The following is a 15,289-nucleotide window of genomic DNA, read 5'->3' as shown; positions in this document are numbered from 1 at the left end:
CATAAAAAATGGAAAAACTACATTAAACATATGTAAGATTACCATTTTATACTAACAACACAAATTCAAACATCACAAAAAATATTTACATAAACATTATAATATAATAATTTAATCAAAAAATACATTTTAAAAAAAAAATATTCAAAAGAATAGTTATATACTTAATATATGAAAATCAAAGATATTTTTGCTAAAATTATACTTACCTAGCCAAGGAGATCGACCATCTTTTTACGGATCGATCGATTGTTAAAGCATGTGGTCGATCCGAAAATACTCTGCAGTTTAATTAAATATCTAAAACATTTATTCCAACACTCAACATATAGTTTTGCTAAATATGATAACTAGATAACCAACAAAATTACAAAAAAAATATTTAAATAGTAAAAAATATGTTAATTTAACGTGTTAAAATTTAAAAATAAATTTTAATTATGACAAGCATCTTAACATTTATATAAATATATATCATAACCTAAATATAAATAATTTAACAACTTAAATTAGAAAAAAAAAATCCTGGACGTAATCCGGATCAATCCATAGTCTTATACAATAAAGTAGACTATGTTCTCTCCTCCTTCTTCCACGTCATTCTTTAGGATGAGGCAATTTTGAACACGTGTTACACACTTTCGATCTTTTAATTCTTTTTTGTGTATCGTTGCATCATGTGGAATGGCCATGAGTTGGTCTACGAATAGTTTATTGGGCTCTTATGCTCTTTTGCTTAAAGACACAGATGTTAATAGGGTTTCTGCTATTTCAATGTTGGAGATGCAGAAAACGACTGTACCTATTCAGATCCCACCGCTTCCGAGCGATGGCTTTGTAACGGATGCAGTGAACATTAGTAAAGACAATCAATGTCAAGCACCGACTCCAATAATGGCGTACATTCATCTTGGGGATTTGAAAGCTGGATTTGGATCTTAGTAAGTTTGACTATGTTCTTTTCCTTTTGCTAACCTCATGACTCATCATCATATCTGCTTTTTGCTAACCTCATTGCCTCTAATCCTCTGTTATTTCAGCCCGCATGTCTCAGATGATGAGGTTAAATAACTTTGACTTTCTGATTCTTACATATTTTTTTCCCTTTAGTTTATAATGATCTTTTATGCTGGTTTGGATAGGAACTAGGCCTTGCAACTCAAATAGTTCATGTGGTAATTGCTAGAAACTCTGTTGAATTTTGTACTGTTAAATTTCTCTGCTGATATGCAGCTTAAGTTATCTGCCTCTTAGGAACGTTATTGGTTGATTCCTGCAGAACATGGCCTCTAAAGATCAATCAATACTGTAGGCCATCAAAGAGCTTGATATGTTAACCCAAGTGAGTTAAAACCAGATCCACCCGTATCTCATCAATTCTATTGAGATGAAAGTTCAAATTCCTGTTTTATTTGTGGACTGTTTTAAATAGATACAATGCCAGGCCTGAATGATCCAGCTAACTTCGCATTACCTCAGCAGGTTTGCAAATACATAACAAACACTAAATAAACAATATTAGTATTCACAAATCTTATCTTAAGGCCGTTTTTGTTTTGCTCAGCTTCTGAACAGATGCCTTTTCCCTGGATCAGCACCTTAAAGCACCTTCAGATCATGTATAAATCCTCACTCAATTGATGTGGATAATATCAAGTATGATTACTGTACATAAAGGACACAATCTCTTAGTTGTAGTTCGTAGTCTGTGCTATTACTTCTTGGGGGTCTTTGACACTTTTTACAAATTTCTTGGAACTTCTGGTCAGAACACCGACTACCTTGACAAGTACTCAGAGGCTGAAAGCAAGCTAGATTTTGTCGAAAGAACACTAAGATGGAGACATCTTGCTCCCACTGCCTAGCACCTCATACACTAGGTGAGAATTCATCTCCCCCTTGCAGAATATACATTTCGAACAAAGTTCCATTTTGGAGTCTATTGGTTTCATTCACTTCTTTGCAGGATGTTATCCTTTCACCAAAAGAGACCCTTGATTGAAACTTTGCCCTCATGTCTACTTTGTTGGGAATCAAGCAAAATATGACGACCGTTTAGTAAAAGGTACAATCTTCATGCATAGAAATTATTATATAAGTACATAGTGGGTACTGTTTTTGTTTTTGGGTAAAAAAATACTCTAAGTTTGCTGGGTGATATATTAATGTTGCAGGATGAGAAGGTCAGCTGGTCAGGTTTATATGCATTCCTAAATTCTTTGAGACCGGTGTTGCTGTTGCGGTGAGTAGAAATTTTCAACTTGAGCAGAGATCATCCTCATTGGAACTCCATTTTTTCTTTCATATCTCAAACTCACCAATCATATTGTTATTTTGGCAGGTGAACTAAGGAATCTGGAGTGTCACACTTATAGCTTTAACATTCAGTTATAAAGTTAATCACAACACTGTAAAATGTTACATCTCCAAGTCCTACCAAGCAGATGTATTTTATGTACGACAATGTAAGCATTACGATTAAACTATATTAGGCTCACTTATCAACACACATTTGTATAACGCATTCCTTGCCCTCCAAGTAAGCACTGCGTATCAAATTGACTCTTTGTCCGATTGTACATTACCACCATCCACTATCCTAGACAAATAGATTAAACTGAAAAACTATTAATGGTTGCACAGAAAAAGAAAAATTATTAATAAACAACAAAACAATTTAATCCATTGTAACAGTAAACTTAATGGAATGATTTGGAAAAAGGAAGTCCAAGTCTTAATTTAAAATATACATAACTCCATTTACAAACTAAAAATAAATAAAAATATGCAACATAATAAACATGGATACAATATCATTTTGAAGACATTGTTTAACCAATATGTCCACAATGAAACCATAGCGGGTTGCCAGATTACCACACCCATGACGTGGACAAAGCATGAATTGTTACGATTTTAAGAGGATGAAAGAATTTTTTATCTTCATTCGAACAATATAATCACAAAACAAACACATGCATTACATGTTTTCCTTTTGGAACATCGACTTTACTTTATGTTTTTAAGGTCAAGTATATTTATTTAGTACAACTATCAGCTATTTATTCTATTTTTATTGAATCGATCAAATGAAAACCAATTACGCTATTCTTTTTTTTTACTTAAACAACTTCAAAACAAAATAAAACACCACAATCACTAACCATTATCAAATGAAACAAAAAAAAATTTTGGAACTTATTAGAGAATAAAATATACGCGTCGGAATACCACTGGTTAGAATTAAAAGAAAAGAAAAAATGAGAATTAAAAGAAGAACCGTCACTTAATTTGGAGTCAGAAAAACGTGCCTTAGTGGACACGTGTAAGCACGTGAGTCACCACTCCAAGCCTCTCTCTCTATACTTCACTTCGCTGCTTTCTCTCTCTGTCTCTGTCTGCCTCCTTCCATGGCTTCATCTGTGCAACCTTCTTCATCACCTCTTCGTACAAGGTATAACAAAATCATCAACCTTTATTGTAAAAATCAATCCTTTTTATTACTAATCTCCTGAATCTTTGATATGTCTCATGTTGAAACAGTAAAGGCGATGACAAGTATGCGAATGTGAAATGGGAAGAGCTCGGATTCTCTCTGATTCCGACAGATTGCATGTATGTGGCGAAGTGCAGACAAGGAGAGAGTTTCACAGAAGGGAAGATTGTTCCTTATGGTGACATTTCAATCAGCCCTTGTTCTCCTATTCTCAACTATGGCCAGGTTCTCTTCTCTCTTATAACTTGTTCTGATCGTAAAATCAAAAACGTTTATTTGCTTTGCATGCCAAATCTCACTGTTTTGTAGATTCATATATTTTGTAAAATGTTGTTTGATATTTTATAGTGTATAAGGGAGCAAAAGCTTAGAAATTTAGTGTTTATACATGTATATATAAGAGTTTGAGAGAAACCTTGGATTTGTAGGGACTATTTGAAGGTCTGAAAGCTTACAGAAGTGCAACGATATGCTGCTGTTCTTATGGCACATTTAGAAAGTGAGCAGATACAACATGAGAAGTATTACAAGACTTGGCGTTTCAAATACAAATATGAAGAAAAGCATTATGTTGAGAAGAACACGGGAATGGATTATGTTTCTTATTCGATCTTTGATGCCTTGTTGAGTATTATCAGTAAGGATGGTGCTGCAGGAGATAGATAACAAACTTATTGTGTGGAGTTTGCTGAGTTTCCGATGCAGCAACGGCAGTGGCGTATTGGAATTACTTCATATCGGCTAGAGGTGAAGCTGAGTATGTTGTGTTGCGCTGTATCACAAGGTTTTTTCTCACAGTGGTTGCAAACTCAAAGAGGGATTGCCTGGTTGATCTTGCTTTCCTGTTGTCACTTCAGAACGAGCTGTGGAGTGAGCACCATTTGGTTGTGCAATTGATTCTGCTCTTTTGGTACCCTGCAAGTGTTGAACAAAAAGATTATTTTGCTGTGTGGCATTTCTGGAAATATAGAGAGTTACAAGCAGCACGTTGTGGCAGTATTCAGGGCCAGTGTGCCTATGGACAGAGACTGAAGATGGAAATGCAACAAGTTATGCATGAGCTCAAGGAAGTTACAGCGGGTGATGTTACGTTTCACATAAAACATCAGTGGGGGGGGTTTCTGCAGTTCAAACCAGAGATACAGAGACCATGGCTGCCTCAAAGGTTGCACAATGGAGTCATTGTGTTGCTGCAGAACAATGTGTGCTTCGGAGTTCTGGCTTTGTTGGGTCTGTCATTAGCTCGGACTACACTGCAAAGAGTTCACAACATTTGGCACCGATGGAGACGCAAGGATTGGTGGTTTAAGTTCAGAAACAAAGCAGTGTTATACCTAGAAGGTTGGGGTCAAGCTTCTTTTCAAAGGCGGGGGTATTGATAAGCTGGTATTAGCTTTAGTACCATGAGAAGATAAGAGGATTAAAAGGCTGGTTTCTGTGTACACGTTTCTCATTTACGCATCTCCCGTAGGAGATTACCACAAGGTGAGTTTCTGTGTTGCTGCTGCTGGTTTGAACTAATTTGTGTTCCTGCCAAAAGACTCCTTAGAACTGAAATGGTTGAGTCTTGTAGGGGAGCACAGGTCTGAACCTAAAAGTTGATCATAAGCATCACAAAGCTCATTCTGGTGGGACGGGTGGTGTCAAGAGTTGCACAAACTATTCTCATGTAAGTTAAAAGAGACACCAAAGATAATACTATTATACATCACAAACTATTCTCTTCTTGTGATTGTGAGATCCATTTCTTTTGACAACCACAAAGCTCATGTTTCGTCTGAGACAAATGCAGGTACATGTTTTATCATCTGAATTGTTGAGTGTTGGCATCTTACGCTGCTGATGGTGTTTACTACTCCTTCATTGGCAGATGAAACCTCTCCAGTTCCTACGGAAGAAACCGATGAAGAGATTCCAGAAGAAGAAGCGGTACGCAGAATCTGCCTAGACGTATGTGAAGAAGGCAACACTCTGAAAATGGAGTGCAGCTGCAAAGGTGATCTCAGACTTGTCCATGAAGCATGTGCCATTAAGTGGTTTAGCACAAAGGGAACAATGTTTTTTTTTTTTTTAAGAACTTTAAAATAAGAGACTACCAAAAATCAATAAAGCTTTTAACTATGGTTTTTATTTACTTTTAATTACTAAAATAATGAATAAGAAACTCAAATGGGATTATGGGTTAATCATGCTTTTAGTAGCTTAACAATTACCTTATTGTTTCTCGAAATATTATGATGCAACTTTTGACTGTTCAAACATTACGAAAGAAGTTCCACTCATTTCTACTGTTTCATGACTTTAACACAACTCACGACTATTTTTTAGTGTTTTCTTTTCCCTATCTTAGAGCATCTTTGATACATGACACTATTTTAGTGTTAAAATCACACTAGTTTAATATAGTTTTAACACTAAAAATAAGTTTTTCTCCAATCACAACACCAAACTTAACACTAAAACCTATATTATAATATTATATGTATTTATATTTTTATTTGCAATTTATTTAGTTGCATATTTTATTGATAAAATAAGTGAATAATGTTTTAGAAAGGTAAATAGTATTTTAATGTGGTGAATAATATCACATTAAATTTGATGTGAAATTATGGTGGTGCAATAAAATGGTCTGATTTTAGTGTTAAGATTAGAAAAAATTTTAGCGTTAAAATTACGTTAAAATATAATTTTAGTGTTGGGTCGGCGATTAAAATGTAAAGTTTCTCTCACATCACAAAGTCAAAAGTTTGTAACTTTGGTCGTTTTATAATGCATGTCGACATCACTTAATGCGGTGTTCATTTGAGATTTGAGAAAAACGTACGTGGTTACCATTTACCAATGACACTTGTCTTGCTTTTCAAACGGAGCAATAAACTATGTTTGCAGTTCTTACAAGTGACCGTACTTTTCAAATCACATAGGGGTAAGCGTTTGGGTATCCATTCGGATTCGATTCGGATCTTTTCAGGTTTCGGGTTTTTGGGATCAAAGATTTCAGTCTCATTTGGCTATTTCTAATTTTCGGTTCAGGTTCGATTTTGATCTTTGCGGGTTCGGTTCGGATTCGGATAACCCATTAAAATTATTTTTAAAATTTTGAAATTCATTATATACTTTAAATTTCTCAAAATCTATAAACAAAATAATATATTACATACAAATTTAATAACATATGTCAAAATACCTAAACTTATCATATAATTTGATTTGGTTTGAATATTTGGATAGATAATCAATAGATATTTCAAGTATTTTTAATGTTTTGAGTATATTTTAACTATTTTAGACATTTACTTTTGATTATTTGTATATATTTTCAAGTATTTTGGAGAATTTAAAAATATCTTATATATTTTGGATGTTTTTAATAGACATTAAATCTAAAATATATTTATATAGGGGTTATAGAAATCTATTTTAGATACATTCAGGTACCCGAAATACTTCGGTTCGAGTCGGATTCGGTTCCGGTTCTTTAGATACCAAAATTTTAAATCTATTCGGATATTTAATCAATTTCGGTTTGGATTCGGTACTATTTTTTCGGATCGGGTTCGGTTTGATTTTTCGGATTTGGATTTTTGCCCGGCCCTAAATCACATAGCTATTACCCACGGATTTATTGAAATCCACACTAAACAACGACAAAAATATTGGTTTTATTTGAAATACTTCACTTTAATTAAATTCTACACATCACGACGAAATTTTTTGGCAACAAATTATACACATCAATTTAATACTGTATATTTATATATTCATAAAATTAGCAATCAAAGGATTTGTAATTTAATTACCGGTCAACTTGTTTTCTAACCGGTTATGGATTATGTTAAATCCCGTATTTAAGTTAAGCCAAGAAAACTGATGAAAAATCCGTCCAAACTTATCAAAACCACCAAAACCAGTTGATTCAATCAATATCAAAATTTAATTTTTTAATTTAAAAAAGAAAAATTACAAATTAAAAAATATTTCATATCGTTCTTAATATTCTTTTACCAAACCATAAAATATTGTTCGGCTGTCAAATCTTATTTCACGCCGTTTATTCTATTAAAATCGTACTATACTCCATAATGCATGAACAGCGCTTAGTGGGATATCAAATGTTTTTCTTTTTGCTAAAAGGGATATCAAATGTTTAAAGATTTATTAGAGAGAAAGTAGGCTTGAAATCTTATTTAGAAATAAATAAGATTTAATCGTGTTCAAACAACCCTGACTATGTCATGGTTTTCTAAGATCAACCGCATGCAAAGTCTCTCCACCAATGTTTCAGAACTCATCATCCTCACATGGCAAAGCACAATTTACTTCCTCTAGAACGAACACAACACTCGGATTCATAAAAACTTGTTTCAGACCAGCTGATTCACTAGCCCTTCTTATTGATTCAACATTCCAAGCAAAGGTCAAAGGTAGCCGTCAACAAAATCCACGATGCGGGTCGTCTTCTTCACCAATGGTTCCTCACAAGAGGTTAACCGACTGGTCTGTTCATCATCTCTACTTCTGGGCTTCTTTAACCATCAACTTCTCTCAAGGGCTGGCTCTATAGCAGTGAAAAGCTGCTTTTTAAGACTCCCACTTCAGTCGAGACTTCTGCTTCTAAAATTTACTTTTTGACATATGGGCCACGCCTCATATATTAAGTTAACTGGTTAAGCTTAAAAAAAACTTCCCATCCGGGCTGTAATGTTTTCTTCCTTCCCATATGAAATTGAAAGCTGATTAGTCAAAATAAAAAAAACTTACAGACAAATAAGCTTCGATTAACTCGTTAAGAATTTTAAAATTTGTAAGTCATTAAATATGAAGTTGGTCAAAAAATTTGAAGACTCCATTCCGTATTTTACTTAAAAAATAAAATGTATTGATTGTAGAAAAGAGTTTTAATTACTGATCATATTAAAACCGGAAACCATAAAAAAGATTCAGTTACTCTTCAATACGAAAGAAAGGTAATACAATAAACGCAGAAATTGTCAGTGACAGATAAAAAGTAAACCCGAAGGCATTTTTTACTCGTCTTCCTGGCTACGCAACCTAGCAAGCCTGTTGGTAACGACAATGTCAAGCTGAGAAGCTCTCTCCACAATAGCCTTCCTCTTCTTGGTGGAAACGTTGTGTGCAATCTCTGCGCAGTAAGTCCTGTTGTGCATCATCAGCAACTCAAGGTCACTTGTGTTGTGAACAACGAACTTCTTGAATCCATTGGGGAGATAGTGACGGGTCTTCTTGTCAGATCCGTAACCGACATTGGGCATCAAAGTGACACCTTTGAACTTTCTCCTCACTCTGGAGTCAATACCCTTTGGCCTCCTCCAGCTTTCCTGAACACAGTAGTAACAAATCAAAACCATGTCTGGGCCAATAAAAAAAAAAAAAAAGACAATACAGCAGATTGTTTGAGAATATGAAATGTAAACAGGGTTAAAAGAACTAAAGCAAACTGTGTCGCAAGACCTGTAAGAGTGTTCACTATACGCCCTTGAAAAAACGAAGTGACCAGAAACAAAAGTTTAATCCTGGCCACCAGATACCACAGAGCGTTATATAAATGCAAATGAAGACTGAAACTATTAAGAAAGCCTTGTAATTTTCAGCTAAATTGTTATATAATTCAAGAAAATGAACAAGCTAGACTATCATCACTAATCGTGAAAGCATCACACAAAACTATCAATCTCCAGGAAGTAACGGCCATAACGCTCCACGAATACCAGCGAGAAAGTATAAACCAGTAACAATGAAATGGTTACCTTGACGGTGATTCTGCGGTCGCTCTGGGGTCTGATGAATTTGGCAGACCTCTTCTTCACCACCTTCTTCGTTAGCAACGGTACCGCCATTTTTGCTCCTTTGCGTAAGATCTCAAAGGAGTTCTCTTAGCCAGCGGAAAAAAAAATGTTTTATAGGAGTGTCCTAGGGTTCGTGAATTACACATGAATTGGGCTCATGACCAAATTACGGCCCAATATCATTTATTTTCCAGGCTCTTAAACTATGAAGAAACTACATGAACTGAAATTGTGATCTTTGAAAGCTGCTGGATTAAGAATAAGCAATCCATGTTGGAATCATGGGATGCATTTATATGCTGCACTGACACTGGTTTTGTAGAGTATCAACCAAAATATTAATCCACAGCCAAAAAGTTTCTTCTCTTTTCTTTTGAAACGTCCAAAGTTTGGCAGCGTAATTTCACATGAATAATACTATTATCAAACAGCCCTTGCAATTTTGTAAAAATATCAATTGCACCCCACATGTTTCTTCAAATTTTCGACACACCCAAAAATTTAGATAGGCTTGTGTGTATACCCAAAGACGCAAATCGTTTGCTTTTGTCTGTAGTTTGGGGAAAAAACAACAGGAGATAGTCTGATGAATGTCATCACGTTTCAGCTTTGTTGGAGAGTGTTGCACTTAGACAAAAGTTCTTTTACTTCCCCCCAAGCTGCTTTGGTCATTACCGTATCATCCAACACAAAGTTCAAAACGAGGTTAATGAGTAAATGTTCAAATGGCATCAAAAAAGAAAAGAGGAAAGATCAAAAGATTCAGAGATTAAGTGAACCTGGTAAGTTTCTGAAATCAGGTTCAATTCCACCACCATTGATGTCTATATGGTTTGGTGTGACATACTTTCCTATTGTCACAACAACTCCTGAACCATCCCGGAGCTCGAACACCGATTGAATCAAACCCTGCAACCCGTAAAAATTCAACCCACAAGAAGATGATCAAAAACATTTTCAAACCTATAGATTCAATATAATAAGACTTTGGAGTAACCTTTCCATAAGTTCTTTCGCCCACAAGAATTGCTTTACAGTTATCATGAAGTGCAGAGGCCACCTGAAAAAATAAGACAGACGAGCTCATTTCATTTAACTGATCCAAAAGAAGACGGTCTCCGTGGATTATGTCTATTAAGATTACTCACAATTTCACTAGCACTTGCTGTTCTGTTATTTACCATTACCTGCAACAGTGATAAGGATTCAAATCAGCTCATGATTCAAAAAAGTTTCATATCATGGAAATTTGAAAGGCTTACATGATCAATCACATACAATAAGAGGGGCAGTGATCAATGGTTTTTTATCTGCAACAACTATCTTTTGAGTCTCCGTATCTCTCCCGGCTGTGTATATCACCTGTTACCCAGTTGAAACATACAACAAGAGTTTTAAGTAACTTTCAACGGATCTCTTCGCGTAGTTGAAGTAAAGCTATTCTGTGATTTACCGTATCCCCTTCATCTAGGAACAGCTTAGCAGTTTCTATTCCAGCCTGCACAAGTCCACCAAGGTTATCTCGAAGATCCATTACGAAATAAGATGCACCCTTGTCCTGGAGTCGTTTCATTGCTGCAAATATATATAAGCATACACACAAGTTAATCAAGTGATGGAACCACAAGTTGAAAACTTTAGATGTGATAGGACTAAACATGAAAAGGCTTTACCAATCACCAAATCTTTTCTAGCCAAGGCATTGAACTCTTTTAGACGGATATACCCGACAGAGATTCTCCCGTTGTCAACTTTCTCCAGACGATAAGAGACTGGAGTCTGCGCATTAACTTGTCTCTGGACTTTAATTGACCTAAGAGGTCCACATTTTCCATGCTTCACCTGCAATACGTATAGTTGCATAATCATTAAGTTGTCATATATTTAGTTTGTATTCTGTGATTAAGAATCATACCTTGAGGACCACAAAAGTTTTACTAGGGCCTTGTAACAAAGATGATACTTCAAATGATGATTTCCCACTAACATCAACTCCATTGACAGCAAGAATCTCATCTCCCTAGCAAGAGAAATGCATTACACACTCTTTAAGTGAAATCATCAACGAACAAAACTACTACAAAGAAACTGGACCAATATGTTAACCTGTTTCACGCCAGCAATGTCAGCAGGACCGTCCAACACAAGACCAAGGACCTTCAGCTTTACATTTCCACCACCATCAGAAACTTCTCTAAGGTTTATTCCAATACCGGTAATGTCATACTTGGACATCCTGGAGAACTTCAACAAGTGACACAAACAAAGAAGTCTGTTACTGAGATCACTCAAGAACCAAAACCAAAAGGATGTGTAATTGATAACTGATACTACTTAATACTAGGTCCTCCATCACTTAAAGACTTAAAATAAAAGGGATGTGTAACTGATACAACTTAAGACTCCTCCATCAACCAAATTCATAGAATCTAATTACTGAATGTAGTTAACAAAAACTTCAACAAGTGACACAAACAACGAGTAGCTGAGATCACTTAAGTAAGACTCAACAACTAAGAGTCGTTTCATTGAGGCAACTTAAGACTCATCCATCAACCAAACTCATAGAATCCAAACCTCATCTGGTGAGAGAAAGCGAGTGTACTGATCACCCAAACTAGCCAGCATTTTCTTAATCACTTCATGAGCCTTTGATCTACTCTTAATTGGAATACTCAATATCTCTTCCTTCTGTTTCTGCAAAGTTTCAACAACAACAAGAAAGATTCATTCAATCCTTACACATAAAAGCTCCTTCCTTTATCCACCAATCAAGCTATTAACATTACCCACATCGCTATTTAACTACCTGCCAAGTCTCAGGACTCCATCTATTGCTTCGAGCATCGATAAAGGCGTCGTTAACAATCTCCCACGCCTCTTCAACAATCCCTTCGTTAGTTACTAACTGAGGCCTGACGTCATCTTCTAGCACCTCAGTATCAGCTCCTTCCTCGTTAGGGCAATCTTCCGGAGAAGAATCAGGAGATAATGAAGGCGGAGTCATAGATAGGTAAGGATCGATGGAAGCAGCGACGGAGGGAATCGGCGACGATAGTACGAGAGTGAGCGTGAGAGCTCCGGTTAGTGTTCCGATTGCCGATTTTTTAAAAATTTTAGTTAGACCGGAGAATTCGATTTTAGACGGCGGTGGATGTTCAGGTAATGACGGCGGTGACGTGGCGGATAACGGCGAGGCGAATGGGAGCAAGAGCCTCATCTTGATTTAACGGTTAGTTTTTATTTGCTGGTAACAGATATATGGTACGAAGTATTTGCAAATATACCCTCGTACTTTTAAAGTACTATATATATACAGATACTAACTTTATAAGATACAGTCAGTATTTACCCCAAAAAGTTTATGATGAGGACGTTGACTAAAACTGGAATGGCTACTTCAATAAAATGTGGAAAGTAATATATAATACAACATGAATATATTTTTTCTCGTATTCCCAAAATAAAAAACTATAAAGCTCAAAGATTGAAAGAGTGAGAGAGAGGGAAACTGAACAAGGTTTCTTGATACTCAAGAAGGAGCGAGACTTTTTGTTCCTTCTTCTTGCATGCGACTGTGAAACAAAGAAAGCTCGCAAGAGATGGCGGCGAAAGAGGAAGACGGCAACGATGGTTTTCTGGGGGAACTGAGAGATCTCGCTGAGCTCATGCAGCAAATTATATCTCAAGGTTTCTTCCTTTTCTTTCTTTCTTTCTTTCTTTCTGGGTTTTAAGCGCTCAAGTGAACCGAAGATGAAAGCAACGCCCTTAGGATCACTTGTTTCTTCTTCGTCTGTGTTGTTTCTTTTACTTCTTTCTTGTACAATTCCTTGTCCATCAAGTTGATTTCTGATTATGTTGCTTCCATACCTGTTTCCAGATGAAGTTGATGAGAGCGAGAAGAAAGGTGTTGGTCAAGATGGTGAGAACAAGCTTAACTCAGATGGTAACGAGACTTATCTTTTTGGTTCTGTATCTTACAGAAAAAGTCTATAAAACTTTATCAACGCCGTGTTTGGTTCAGAGACGAGTAATGAGCAAGGAACCAGTAATCATCAATTGGCTGGTTTATCTGCTACTTATAATGTCCTTGTTGCATATACGAAGAGGTTCCTTCTTTTCTTCTTCTTCTCTTGACAGTTGATTCATCTTCATCGTTTGTTAATTAACACTCCTTGTTGTTTTTGCAGTGATCTAGCAAATCTAGAACCGAGGAATGTGTCTGTAAGTTCGGGTGAAGCAGTGTCTTCCTTGTCCGTGCCATCTTCTGATATGGCATCCAAGTACAAGTTGCCTGATGATGAAGAAGTTACTAATCCAATCGATTACTCATCTAGTGACTATGATGTTGTAAGATATCAACTCTCTCTACTCTCTCTAGAGAATGATGACTCAAAAGAGTATGCGTCTCTCAAACAGTGCATGACCAAAATGTAAATCTGCTTCTCTACCTCTACCTCTCTCTCTCCATTTTATATATTCTCTATTAATCATATCTTAAATGTTTTCTTTTCACAGAGATTCCTCCTCCTTAGACCATCTTAAAGCAGAACAGGCTCATGAGCATGCTTCTGATTTCACATTTGACATTAGGAAACCTGTGATTAATCCGGCGCAAGCTCCTCCTAAACAAAGTCTTCAGAGGCAGAACGCTATGGTGAGAGATCAAAATGGCTTCTCTTAATGTCTCTTTATATATATAGCTGAAATCAAGATCTTTATATATAAAGCTTGTGTCTTCCATATGTTATAGCATCGACAAAGACACACAAGTGAACTGGATCCTGGATACTCAGCTTCTTCTTTGAATCAGCCAATGCCTACAAGACAAAGCATTACTACTACTGCATCTTCACATGGTCGTAGGCCATCTGTTTCCATGACCAAGGTAAAGTCTTTTTCTAATAAAGCGTTATTCTTTTTTCATCCTTTGATTCATATATACTTTGAGTTTTGATTTCCATTTTGGCGCAGGCATTGATAACATCTACTGAGTTTGTACCACAGACACAGAGGAACCCACATTACTCTCAGCGTCAGGTTCCTTCAGGGCAGTATGGTAATATCACGAACTCTCCTTACTCGCCACCAAATCAGAACGAGAGCTACAACATGCCACCATCAGCAGCAGCGTTTCAGCAACAAGGTGGTAGTAACATGGCGCATAATGGTAATGTGATCACCTTTCCGTACGGGCTACCAGAACAGAATGACAGCTACAACATGCCTCAGTACTCAGCTGTCTCTATTGCTCCCTATGCTTACGGTTCTGTTAACCTCTTTGGCACGTCGACTGATAACATTGCAGCAGACTCGAGGTTTGGCTATGAAGGTGGTCTCTCAAGGAACCACTTCTCATCGCTTCAGCAGCATCAGGTGAAACCCAAACAAATATCTCTTAGGGTGTGGATGACTTGGCATACAAGTAACGCTTGCTTGTTGTTTTGTTCACAGAGTGGAGATTCATTTGTGTGGCCACTGAGTTCCAGACGTAGCCGCCAACAACGACAACAGCAGCTTCGGAGTGATTTCTTTGCAACTCTGAACCAACAAAACGATAGGAGTGATCCATCTGACCAAACCCAACAACGGTTATTTCCAAGAGACAACTAGAGTAATCAAAAATCAGCCATATATCAATGACTTTCTTTTAATGGCTTTAAGCTGCTTGTTTGTGAATAATAAAGGCCTTAGCCTATGTTTTTTTTATGTACTACGTTCTATCTTTCTTTATTTTTGTTACAACTAGGTTTATCAAGAGTTCAAGATATACACAATCAAATAAATATGTTGTTGGAACAATGTTTCGGGCTTTCTTTAGAATGTTCCTGTGATGGGTTAATTTTTCTATATATATATTTAGCTTATATTTAAACAAAATATGGAAACAGAGCGGTCTGATTCAAAATCCCCTGATTGTTAAGACAAGCTTTGCTCTGTTTATTATTGTGTACTAGGTAATAATCTATGTTTTGTGCAGAAT

General features: G+C 36.2%; 3 protein-coding genes and 1 long non-coding RNA gene across 5 annotated transcripts; 2 read left to right on the top strand and 2 right to left on the bottom strand.

Moving 5' to 3' along the window:
* The first annotated feature begins 757 nt into the window (after window positions 1–757).
* On the top strand, window positions 758–2,488 carry LOC106317257. Its single transcript, XR_001265089.1, has 8 exons — window positions 758–1,175; window positions 1,280–1,342; window positions 1,433–1,482; window positions 1,565–1,656; window positions 1,770–1,880; window positions 1,967–2,065; window positions 2,175–2,242; window positions 2,342–2,488. It is a non-coding gene; the product is annotated as an uncharacterized LOC106317257 (long non-coding RNA).
* Window positions 2,489–8,392: 5,904 nt separating this feature from the next.
* Window positions 8,393–9,461, bottom strand: LOC106319299 (60S ribosomal protein L32-1). The gene is made up of 2 exons (XM_013757585.1): window positions 9,268–9,461; window positions 8,393–8,838 (listed from the first exon to the last, which is right to left on the bottom strand). Exons 1-2 carry the CDS (start codon window positions 9,355–9,357, stop codon window positions 8,527–8,529), a joined length of 402 nt encoding a protein of 133 aa, XP_013613039.1. The 5' UTR covers window positions 9,358–9,461; the 3' UTR covers window positions 8,393–8,526.
* A 183-nt stretch (window positions 9,462–9,644) lies between these two features.
* Window positions 9,645–12,547, bottom strand: LOC106319298 (carboxyl-terminal-processing peptidase 1, chloroplastic). Of its 2 annotated transcripts, none has more exons than XR_001265459.1 (11): window positions 12,116–12,547; window positions 11,884–12,003; window positions 11,413–11,550; window positions 11,222–11,326; window positions 10,980–11,148; window positions 10,760–10,881; window positions 10,569–10,668; window positions 10,455–10,493; window positions 10,304–10,366; window positions 10,086–10,215; window positions 9,645–9,965 (listed from the first exon to the last, which is right to left on the bottom strand). XR_001265459.1 is itself a non-coding variant. In XM_013757584.1 (11 exons), exons 1-11 carry the CDS (start codon window positions 12,524–12,526, stop codon window positions 9,910–9,912), a joined length of 1,437 nt encoding a protein of 478 aa, XP_013613038.1. In that variant the 5' UTR covers window positions 12,527–12,547; the 3' UTR covers window positions 9,645–9,909. The 2 variants fall into 2 exon arrangements, 1 of the variants encoding a protein (XP_013613038.1); XM_013757584.1 differs by having other exon boundaries at window positions 10,585–10,668.
* Window positions 12,548–12,829: 282 nt separating this feature from the next.
* Window positions 12,830–15,049, top strand: LOC106317408. Its single transcript, XM_013755230.1, has 8 exons — window positions 12,830–12,996; window positions 13,187–13,252; window positions 13,331–13,415; window positions 13,497–13,739; window positions 13,825–13,963; window positions 14,060–14,194; window positions 14,281–14,682; window positions 14,761–15,049. The coding sequence occupies exons 1-8, from the start codon at window positions 12,909–12,911 to the stop codon at window positions 14,917–14,919; spliced, it is 1,317 nt and encodes a 438-aa protein (XP_013610684.1). The 5' UTR covers window positions 12,830–12,908; the 3' UTR covers window positions 14,920–15,049.
* Window positions 15,050–15,289: the final 240 nt, after the last annotated feature.

This window comes from Brassica oleracea, chromosome C9, assembly GCF_000695525.1.
Source record: "Brassica oleracea var. oleracea cultivar TO1000 chromosome C9, BOL, whole genome shotgun sequence".
NCBI lineage: Eukaryota > Viridiplantae > Streptophyta > Magnoliopsida > Brassicales > Brassicaceae > Brassica > Brassica oleracea.
Note: the sequence above shows the minus strand (reverse complement) of the source record. Positions and strands in the feature narration are given on the sequence as shown.